This window comes from Astatotilapia calliptera, chromosome 11 (assembly GCF_900246225.1).
Source record: "Astatotilapia calliptera chromosome 11, fAstCal1.2, whole genome shotgun sequence".
Classification (NCBI taxonomy): Eukaryota; Metazoa; Chordata; class Actinopteri; order Cichliformes; family Cichlidae; genus Astatotilapia; species Astatotilapia calliptera.
In genome coordinates this window covers 15,430,460-15,442,267 of record NC_039312.1, presented here as the reverse complement: position 1 = coordinate 15,442,267, position 11,808 = coordinate 15,430,460, and the positions used below count along the sequence as shown (strand labels likewise).

At 40.6% G+C, this 11,808-nt stretch overlaps 1 protein-coding gene across 4 annotated transcripts in view; it reads left to right on the top strand.

Annotated features, from left to right (window-relative positions):
* Positions 1-11,808, top strand: part of LOC113031917 (PC3-like endoprotease variant B) — a 213,781-nt gene that overhangs the window by 44,603 nt on the left and 157,370 nt on the right. For 3 of the 4 annotated variants that reach the window (XM_026184447.1, XM_026184448.1, XM_026184449.1), the window contains exons 5-6: positions 1,188-1,291; positions 6,365-6,467. In XM_026184447.1, the coding sequence (XP_026040232.1) occupies positions 1,188-1,291; positions 6,365-6,467 (207 nt within the window). Of the gene's footprint in view, positions 1-1,187; positions 1,308-6,364; positions 6,468-11,808 lie in introns of all 4 variants that reach the window. The other variant, XM_026184450.1, reaches the window with a different exon arrangement.

Sequence of the window (11,808 nt, the reverse complement as noted above, 5' to 3'; positions counted from 1 at the left end):
CAGTTGAAAAGCCAGCATCTCTGGTGGCATGGGGGTACTTTATTGCCTATGGAAAAGGCAGCTTGCACATCTGGAAAGGAAGCATCAGCACTGAAATATATATACAGATTTTAAGTGACATAGAGTCCCATACAAACATCTTTTTATGGAATGCCGCATATATTTCAACCAGAAATGCTCAACTAAATCATGCATCTATTGTATGGCTTCATATTAGAAGAGTCCGGGTACTGAATTGGCCTGTCTGCAGTCCAGATCTTTCATCAGTTGAACACATTTGATGCACAATGAAATGATAAATATGACAAAGGAGACCCAGGACTCTTGAACAACGAGAATGGGACACATTCGTCTCCCAAAGGTCCAGATATACATTAGCGTATTGTTAATTGTCTTTAATTGTGGTATTCAACTACATTCACATTACTTTATATGAAAAAAAGTATTTTTTTAACTGAAAGACTTGGAAGAATCTCTCTAACAATACTATACTTGTGGTTCTCTACTGTTATAAGTTAGCTTTACTGACAACACTCTGCATACTGGGTCATGTGTCCAGAGGCAGATTTTAAATTTGTGTTTTACATGCGGTAAAACACAATTCCTAATCAGAGTCTATTAAGGTAAAGCAACTGTAATTATTATTTGTTTCATAGCAATGCTACACTGGAGAGAGTCGTGCAAGAAAATTTAAATTGGTTTGGAACCAAATGATCTCCTATTAATCCTAATACTTGAGATATATTTATACTTGTGTGGGATGTTTCATTACAGTCACTTCCAGAAAAGGCTAGTGTGATATCAATTAATTTGGCAGTTCAAGAAATTATCAAACAAACTGATAGCGAGAAGATAGTAGAGAGCACTGAGAGAGAGGGTTGTGCATGGGTGAAAACGAGTGGCAGTCGGTGTAACATTAAATGTAGGGAAGGAAAGGTGCAGGCCTTGATGGGCTGATGGCTCTTCTGCAGACAGCGAGCCAAGCTGTTCTGCAGCAATGAGATGCTAATAATATGCTAATGATATGGTAATCTGCCAGTAGAATTCCACCTCAGCGGAGAAAAAGGAGATCTGGGAGGCCTTGCGCCATTGGTTGGGAACCAGGGATGTCCTGAAGTCAGAGTTCAGGACAAGGAAAGAAAGACTACATGCACACGTTTATACATGATATTTGTGTGTGCTTGCAGGTCCCCACAGGAAAGAGTCTGAAACTGACAAGCAGCCCGAAGAGAATAAGAGTGACCAGTCCCTCACCTTCAATGACCCTCTCTGGCCCATGCAGTGGGAACTGGTGGGTGTATTTATGTGTAAGTGTATGTGTAGTAGTGTGTGTTTGTATGTGTTCATTGGTCTTATCTGGAAGCCCCACCCCGACTTTTCTCATCTTCATGTTGAAGGATGTTCCTCTGACAGGCATAAGTCAGGCAGGCTTTCATGTGTGACTGGAGAGTGAGACGGACGATAGAGAGATGGGGGGGATTGTGGAGGAGGAAAGAGCGAGCGAGAGAGGAGGTGAAGGGGGTTGTCCATGTTGAACTGAGACAGATGTCAGGGATTGATGAGGCTCGGAGCAACACTGACACACAACTGGGCTGCAACAACAAGACATGCTCATCCATTCTGCAGAGTCTTGTTCATCCTGTTTGGACGATACTTGTACACTATGTTTGAGAAGACCAAAAGGAGCAAAGTGACAGGATGCTTGGGTATAAAAAGGCATATTTTTTGATAAAATATCTTATTTTTTAATAACGTACAAATTATTTAATAGCTGCATCTATAGCCTTTTATTATAAAATATTTCAAGTAGTCAAAATTCACAGATTAGCATCTCAATCAGAATTTCAAGTTAATTTTAGAGTTTGCATGATATCATCCTCTTCCTCCTTATCTCAAGCCTCGTCTCCGAAACTGTAATGTGCATAAATATACTTATTTATTCCCAATATTGTTGCAGTTAGTTATTGTCAGCTACATTAGATGACCTTCCTGTCTCTGTACACCAGACAAGAGCCGGCTAAACAACAACAACAGCTGTTTATAAGCTCACATTAAACCAGCTAATGTTAAGGTTCAAGAGAATCCCACATTCCTGCTGATTTGATTACATTCTTACATAGTATGAGAGCTAATTTGCTAAGTGTCAGAGTCCAACAATATTTCTTGTGTTAACAGTAGGCTAAGAGGCTAAGAGTAGCTAACAGCGCGAAAAACAGTAGCGCTTGCCGACTGCTCAGCATATGTTCAATAACGCACCTCAGTATGGCTGTCATCATTTAGAAGTGAGCTTCTCTGACTCAGTGAGCTGTATATTAGAGTCCGTCCACAACGTTTTACAGCCCCTTACAAAGTAAATCAGGGGTGGGGAACTCCAGGCCCTGAGGGCCGGTGTCCTGCAGGTTTTAAATCTCACCTTGGGTCAACACACCTGAATCACATGATTAGTTTGTTACCAGACCTCTGGAGAACTTCAAGACATGTTGAGGATGTCATTTAGCCATTTAAATCAGCTGTGTTGGATCAAGGACACGTCTAAAACCTGCATTACACCGGCCCTTGAGGCCTGGAGTTCCCCCACTCCTGGAGTAAATAAAGGTGGAGGTTTCTCGCCCGGCATTGACAGCTGAGGTAAACAGTGGACTTTAACACATGGGGAAAAACTCCAGAGCGAATCTGGTTCAAACATAGCAGAAACACGCCGGCTGGCCATGGTTGTTATGGGGGTACAGTCTAAATTTCATATTTTTGATCTTTCTGACCTGACTAAAACATGTTTTTCCTACAGCAGCCAAAGTAGCTAGACTTATGTACTTGAATTGGGAGGGGCGAGAAAGCCTCAGTTAATTGATATCTGCAGTCTACTGACATCTAGCATTGAACATTTTAGACACTGTAACTTTAAGACACAAAGTTCTGGAACTGTCTTTAGAAATGTTTGTTGAATGAATCTTTTCTGAGGGGAAAAAACCAACACTGGTCATTATATTGTCACAGTTATGTCTATGACTCTTCGTAAGCTGTTATTAATTTTTTTAAAAATGTGTTTAAGCACACAAGTTTCAGTTTATTTCAGAAACGTATGCGCTTAACAGCCTTGAGTACCTTTCCTGACACATTCGGTTGATACCAAAAAGTATATTAAAGCTCAGTAAACAGCTGAATAGGAAAGCTGCTTATTGAGAAACCCTGTCCCTGTTTTTTTTCTTTAGATTATGTTTGCATTTACACAACTGGTTACATTATGTAACTTATGCTTTATAAATTCCTTGATAGGTCTTAATAATTCTTTTACTCTTACCAAAGTGTAGTCAACAATTCAACAGCCTGTATTAGTGTCTGGTTTATTACTAATACAGGGCAACCAGGGCTCGTCCAATCGTCAGGGCAGACGTTCTTGACTGACATACGAGGGCGTAATCTGGCAGCGCGAGGAGGAGGAGGGGCGGGGTCAGAGATTCACCAGAGCAACCGGCAACAGAATGATTGACACCTCAGCTCTCAGGGCAAGATGAAGGGGTGAAAGTCAGGATGGGGGTGGAGGGAGGTGAAGACAGAAACAGAGGAAGTCAGGAGAGATGATGGGGGCATATGAAGCACTAGTGAGGGGAAAAAAAATCTGACGGTTTCTTTTCTTATAAGCACGATTTTGTTGCACATAGTCACCTCTCTCGATTTAAGAAGGTTATTGACAAGATTGTTTATGCAGCGCAGTATGATTCATGTGCTGGAGCATGCAGTATGACACTAAGCGGATTAACGTTAACTTTATGGAATGATTGCATGAACTGAGAAATAGAACATAATTATCAATCACTCATTAATCAAGAAAAATGAAAGGCGTCTTTAACGTTGAGGACATTGCTCTCTCTGTCTGGCCCTCCCTCTCTCTCCTGCTCAGTAGCCCTGCTCTCCTGCTTTCGTTCTGTTGTGTTTAATCAGCCTCTGGTGGACGTAGATATTGATTGAGGGTCAGTAATCTGCTCAGGGTTGGTAGCCTGCCAGGACCAGACAAATATATGTTTGTGTGTGTGTGTGTGTGCTAGTCGGGCATGTATGTTCGCTAAAAGCTGTACCTGATGGGCTATACCCACCTGTACACACACAAGGCAAGTGGAGCCTATTGTACCCTTTTTGTTAGACTGAGTCAAGCCCCTCCTGAGGAGCTCATTCAAAGCCTCTGAAATACACGCAGCATCTTGAGCGTGCCTACTGTGTGTTTATATGAGAGATAGTGTGTGTATGTTTTCACTGAGGGGCAGCTGCGATAAAGGCAGGGAAGCCAGAGATTGTTATGTTATCACTCTGTTTACATGTGTGTCTTCTGCATAGAAAAAGGGCCACTGTTGTTTTCTCTTGTTGCATGAACTTTCCAAAACTCCAAGGGTATATGTCTTTGATCATGTGTGCATTTGTGCTTGTGTGTGCCAGAATGTTCATTTACTAGAGAAACACATGATTAGTATATTTCAGTGCTTCAGAGAATGATCATGATTCTGCGCGTGTGTGTGTGTGTGTGTATGTTGTTGGTGATCACTCTACGACTGCGTGGGGTGAATCAGTGTTCAAAATGCCTCTCTGTGGGCTTATATCCAAGTTCACAAAGGTGTGTGTGTGAGTTTATTTTGGTGTACCTTTGGTTGTGTGTGCGTTTTCCCCTGGGCCGGTCCTCGTGCTATGGTGGACGTTAGCCTGCTAGCTGCCTCCATTCATCAGCTTTATTCACACAACAACAACAAAGCATTGCTGCTCCCCAGATGCAGCCCCCAAAACACACACATATGAAAGCACACACACACACACAAACACACAGACACACACAAACAAGTCCTGCCTACCACAACTACCACCACCCACTGCCACCACCTCGTAACCATTTTTTCCATTGTGTGTTCTTCTCCCCCTCATTCTCTCCCTCTCTCTCTTCATCATGATAACAACAACCGAGTTGAAGCCTCTTGAAAAACTCACTTTGAATATCAGATTGGCTTTGTGTGTGTGGGCAGGGGATGTTTGGGAAGCTGCTGACATTTTTGGTGAGACAGCTTGCGCGCTACCTTTTGGCACTACCTTTATGGTTTGTGCTCCTGTGAGAATGTGTTTGCATGAAGATGCAAGACTGAAGCTTCACTTAAAGCTATCAAGGGAATGTGTCTGTGTAGTGTGTGGGGCCATTAGGACTCATGGGAGCTGCCAAGATGGTTCTCGTGCCTCACGTTGGTGGGATTTCTGCACAGCAGTGTGTGGATTTGTGTGCGTGTGGGTGGATTGTGTGGTTTGAAGTGAAAGGATGAAAGACCTGTCTATGTGACTCGTCCATGAACTCCCCGGGCTTCTTATAGGCACTTTGAACGTACATATGGTTTCTGAAAGTATCACTGGATGTGCACATGTTTCCTCACAAGTTAACATAACCCAGCGACTGAAGTAAACATTTCCATTAATGCACATGTAGCAAAAATTCAGAGGGTAATATATTCATATACAGTACAGTAATAATAATAATGCACAGTGAAGTTTTGACCATTCATCCATCCAGTAGGACCAGTGTTTCCCAACCTTTCGGAGCCACGGAACATATTTCACATTAGAAAAATCACACGGCACACCACCAAACAAAAAACTCACAAAAAGCATATTGATAATTTTTCCCTGCACATCAGGTATAGTAGAATTGGCTCGGTTTCTCCCCATTATACCTTTTGTGCTTTCTTCTGACCACTTCTCATGCTAGGGCCTTCACCTGGGTGGGAATTTTCTCCAGGACCCAGGTCAGATTGACTACTTTTTCTTTTCAAATATTTATCTGTTGCTATTACGTGCTGCATTGTCTCACAGCATGACTATTCTGTAATTTCTTCTTCGTCTTCTTCTGTTTTTAATGGCAGTTGGCAACCCATTTAATTAGAGCAGGTAGTTGTACTGCCCTCTAGTGGAAGAGAATGTAATTGTTCTGCACGTTACTCACGCCGATCGCTTAGAGTACTAACCAGGTGAAACCAGATCATCATCCACGGCACACCTGACCATTTCTCAAGGCACACCTATGTGCCGCGGCACAGTGGATTGCAGTGGACAAGAATCTAACACTGTCTCTATTATTTTTTTTACCTGCAGTGTTAAGAGCCTATTGCACACTGACTGTTTTTTGCAGTGAACAAAAACAGAAAGCAGTTGATATCTGATTTATGCCATTGTTACAGTATATTTACTGTGTCCGCTAGTAAATATACTGACCAAGGCTCTGTGAGGATATCAGCGTGCCACCAAGTAGACTTGGAAAAAAGTAGAAAAAAGGAAATTATACTTTTTTTGTGATGCTAACATTTTAATAATATTGTGTATATATGTGTCTGTGTGTGTATAGTTTGCACAGGGTGAGTACACTGATGCGACTGACCTGAATTTGATGCCGGTTTGGAGGAACAACGTTACTGGACATGGAGTCGTGGTCAGCATCATTGATGATGGTGAGTCTAACTTTACTGCAACAAACATGTTCACACACGTTATAAATAAAATATATAAAATCTGCATTTGCTGGCAGTCAACATCTAAAATCTAAGGCACTTTTTCTTTTGCAGTATTTACCCTCTTAACGCTTTTATCTCAGTTGAGTATGCATTGCCTTTGCTTTACACAATTATACCAGAAACAAACTTACATTTTTGAAAAAATATATTTCAATTAGAAACTTGCATAATGCAACAATTCTGTGCAATACTTCGACAAGATGTGTGCAGTGTGCACTAAAAAAAACAAAAAAACAAAAGATGTTAAATCGGCAAAAGCTTGTCAGGTTTGGTGTGACAAAGCTCAGCTCTGGCTCTGAGCGGAGAGGGTGAATGATTTATGTTAGTGCCCTCCTCCCCCAAGCCGCTACCACCACTACCACCGCCCTACCACCGTCATCTTCGTCTCAGTCATGCCACAATGAGAATTCATTTCTCTCTGATTGCTTGGATATCTGGCAACAAGGGAAATGAGAGAGCGGCATCTTATGGGCTCATTCATCAAGAACTAATTGAAGCCTCACTAGTCTCAAGTGCTGATAGAGCTGGAGTAGTTGTGTGTGCTGTTTTGTATGTGTGTGTTGAAGTCTTCACCTTTTTTTTTTCTTCTTCTTTTTTGCATTCAAGTGCCTCTGACTCTGCCCTCTGTGTGTGAAAGTGACTGGGTTTTAAGAAACAATATATCTGTGTGTGTTGATTCGCTGGTATGCATGCATGCATGCATGCAGGAGTGTCAGTTTTTGACTTCAGTGTCTGGTTTCAGGAGAAAAAAAGCTTGTGTTGTGGTTAGCCTCTTTGGATAGAAGGCCTTCTCTCTCTTCTGCATCCTTCTGCATACAGACTGTATCTGTGTGTGTATGTTTGGGTATGGGTGGCACGAGGTGGAGGGTGGCTACAGAATGAGCAAGAAAGCGAGAGAGAAGGAGAAAGAAATTAAATAGAGGAAGGATATAGAGGGAAATGTCAAGAGAAAGCAAGAGCAAAAAGGATTCAGAGTGGGGCGAGTGTGTGTGTGTGTGTGTGTGTGTGTGTGTGTGTGTGTGTGTGTGTGTGTGTGTGTGTGTGTGTGTGTGTGTGTGTGTGTGTGTGTGTGAGACAGAGAGTATTAGACCTGCACCACTGAATCTCCTCTCCTCTGAGGCTATTGTACTCTGCTCCACCTCTCTGTATTGATTCCACTGGGCAAGAGCCCCGCTCCTTTTCCTTTCTCCCTCCCACCCTCTCTCTCTCTTCCTTCTTTCTTTTTTCCTCTTTTCCTCTTCCCTTTCCCCTCTTTGTTAACTAGGAGGTGACTTTTTCCTTTGGCCACCTTTTTTTCTTCTTCTTCTTCTACTCCTCCTTTTCCTCATCTCTCTTTCTTTCCCTCCCTTTTGGACATTTTGCCTCTCACAGCTAAAGGATCATGTACACGCTCACCTTTAGCCACCTTTCAATCGATGTCATTGATTTTAATATCACAATGAAATAAATTATTTTCTTTGAGTGAAAGCACCCTACCACCCCCTCCTCCACTGTGCTCCTCCTCCATAGCCATCCTTCAGTTCAGTCCTTCTGTTTTAGATGTAATTGGCAATCTGAGACTTGTTTTCTAAAACTGTTGAATCACATTCATAGTGCCACCTTCATTCATATGCTTCCCTTTGTTTGCATGGACTATACCCTTTACTGTTCTCTGTGCATGGCAGCATTAGTTATAGTTTCATCAACTTGCTTTTATAGCTTCATGAACAGTGGGTGATCGTTGAAAAGCTATAAAATAATAAAGACCCTTATTTCTCAACTTTGTGTATGCACACCTTTGAGTGCAACACATTGAATCTGTGAAGATGCAAAGTGACCTACAAGGTTGTGACTGTATTGTACAATGCAGGATTGTGAACCTATGTAACATTTACCTATTATTAATTTCAAAGTACTTAACTGATGCTGAGAAGAGAGGTTGTGCTCATCAGCTAATGCTTACACTGCCTCACGTGGTTAGCAAGAAGCATCCGTTATTCATGGTGGAATTAGTTAAACAGCCTTGAATCAAATACTACTTACAGATGAGGAGAGAACTATTAGCTCCCCCTATGAAACTTAAAAAAATATATATATATATGTATATTTCCCAAGTGCTGTTAGACAGAGCAAGGAATTCTTTACACACTTTTCCAAACATCCTAAGTTTATTTTTCTTTGAAAACCCTTCTTTCAGATTTGAATGGTCTTCTGTCATAAACTTTGATCTTCAGTTCAACTAACAGATTTTCATTGGGATTCAAGTCAGGGGTTTGAGGAGGTCAGTCAATAATTTTCACTTGGTCCTCTGGAGGTAGTTCTTTACCAGAAGTGACATATGTTAAGTCTTCAAACATTTGTCATGTTGGAAGACAAAGCGACCATCCAGACTCAGTTTTCTTTTCAAATCTTCATGCATCCTTGTTGGTGGTTCCTTCCACCCTGATGAGATTCCCAGTTCCAGGAGCATCCCTACAGCATAATACACCCACCACCATGTTTCACTGTGAACAATGTTCTTTGAGTTGTGTGTCTCTTCCTTCTTTCTCCAAATAAAAGCAACATGTCTGGTTTGTGTCCAAAGAGCACTAGTTTTGTCTCATCCGACCAAAGGACGCACTTCCAGTAAGCATAATCCTTCTCCAGGTTGCCCTTAGCGTACTTCAGTCTTGGCTGTTATTCTGGGGTCTTTAGACACATCTCTCACTAGTTTGCTTTACAGAGTCTTTGAAGTATTTTGCTTCCGTACTGTGTGGCTTTTTCTGAATTTCTTGATGATACATCTCACTCCAGTTCTTGACACTTGGAAATGCTCTGATAACTTTTTATATCCTCCTCCTGCTTTGTGAGCATCAAGAATTCTTTTCCTCTAAACGAATGTCTTCTGTTTTCGGCATTTTTATTCTGTGTATAAATTGGAAGATATCCCTCAGTTTTAACTTGATTTCACAAGCTTTGAGTATAACAGAGTAAAAGAACATCATTGCACAGCAGTGGTTTGTGTCAGAGCTCAACAAAAAGGTCCGTTTCTCGAGGGGCTAATAACACTGACTGTGGTAGTTGTTTTTTTTTATTTATTTTTTTGCTGAAATAATTCTGTTCTTTCGTGCAAATAGAAAGAATTCATGCTTTCTAAAGAAAACTAATATTTTTAGAAATGCTATGTTGAAAATCACTTGCTCTGGGAAAATTTTGTTGGAAAACTGTGCCACATGTTTAACACCAATCCCAGTTACTTTAGGTACAGTGGTGCTGGATACCATGCAGTAGTGATATGCCAATCAAAAGGTAGTCAAATTCTAAATCCTACTATGACTTAATGCTTATTTGACTCTAAATGAGACCACCATTCACAGCAGGAATATGATGCTTTATTGAAGAAGAGTTGAAAATAGCAATCAATATCATAAACTCATTAGAAAAATATTTCCCAACCTAATAAATCATATGAGAAGAAGAGTCATTTTCTCATCAACATTTAATGTAGTTATTTTTGTCCCCAAACAAGTTCTGAAGAGATTGGATAAAACAGTTTGTTTTCTCTGGTTTTAAAACAAAAAAACCCAAAACTGTTTTGAAAGTTTTGATATTATACAACGGATCTTAAAAAAACAACTATCAAACTACCATACTGTGAGCAGTTTAACATCAGCATGAGACAACTTTTCATTCTACAGAGATCAACATTTTAGACCCGTTGTTTGCCATGTTGTTCATGTTTATCACTTCCTTACTACATGTGTCTACAACAGTACTCTACATTAAAGCTACTGGAAACTTCAGATGGATGAGTTGACCATATGTACATAAACATACAGGTTGTACATGCACAACAGTGTAAAATAGGTGCGATATTTTTCCTTTTTTATAGACTAAAGGTGTAAGTATACATCTCTGGTAAACACTAGCTATCTGGTTTGTATGGACATGTCCTCAAAGTTCACATAAACAGGGCTTTATAGTTTGAGAAATGAGGCTCTTGGACACTTTTATAGCAGGAATAAAAGACAGCTGTCACAGAGTGTGCACTTCAACATAAGCAGCGCTCATTAGCCTGTCATCAACGCATTATGACCGGTGAGTGGGATAAGGATGAAGATTCATCAGAGAAATTACATCCACCCCTCACCCACCTTGTCCCGCCACTCTACTACAATGTCCCTGTCATCCAGCTATCAACGCTGGCCTCTGTCCCCCGTGGCCAAGGAGTCCAAAAGCAGACTCCTATCGATCGGTGCTTACGCCATTGTCATTACATGTCATTGGTACACAAGGAGACACAGGACACAAGTTAGACTAGGAGATGGAGATAGAGCAATGAATGAATGAATGGGGGAAGAAAGAAAACAACGAGAATTTAGAAAAAGAAGACTGAATATAGGACTGTTTCTTGCCACATTGATGTGTGAAGAGCATAGAAAGAAAAGAAAACCTTTTGAGTATACTTTCTTCTTCTGTAAACATTAATTTGAGCATAACTGCCCTCTGGAGCGGATGGAGACATTGTGTGATTTCTTCTTCTTTTTCATGTTTTCAGAAGAAACTGCTGTAAGATAAAGGTAGAAATTTATAGTTCCACCGCAAAAAATTGTACCCCGAGGAGTTAATGCAAGCTTCATATAGATGCAGAGCTTTAATTATGTTGTCATTCTGTATGTATTTATCAGGTGATGTAGGAGGTGTGATAAAAGATTTTATGGCTGATTATGAAGGCTTACGTAGCCATTCTAAGAGGCAGGGCTGTGTTTTGTGTCTGATTGACATTGTAAAGTCACACAGTGTGAGTACTATTGAATTGCTGTCTGTTCATGTTATATATTACTCAAAGGTACAACAAGTACTTTTTGAGGTCACTTAAAGGACTGGATGTTAGTTTTTGACTATAGTAGTAGAAATGGACATCGCTGTTCCACATAATCAGTTTTTATTTATGTGGCTGGAGACTTCAAAAAAACTTTCACTAAATGTGGCTAACAGCAGCTAACAGCAGCAAAAACAGCAGCTAACTGATAGAAAAGTTTGGGATATCCTCAACAATTAACCTTACAAACAGCAGACTAACAGCCTACACTCACTACAGATGAGCGGCGGCCACAGTAGTTTCAAATCAAATCAAATCAAAATTTATTTATATAGAACATATTAAAACAACAGTGTTGACCACAGTGCTTCACAGTCAATAAAAACATGAGACAGTTAAAACAAACAATAAAAGAGGACAACAAACAATAGGTAACAACGCAACAAGCTAAAACAGCCAACTAGACAGAATCAAAAGCCAAAGTAAAAAAATACGTTT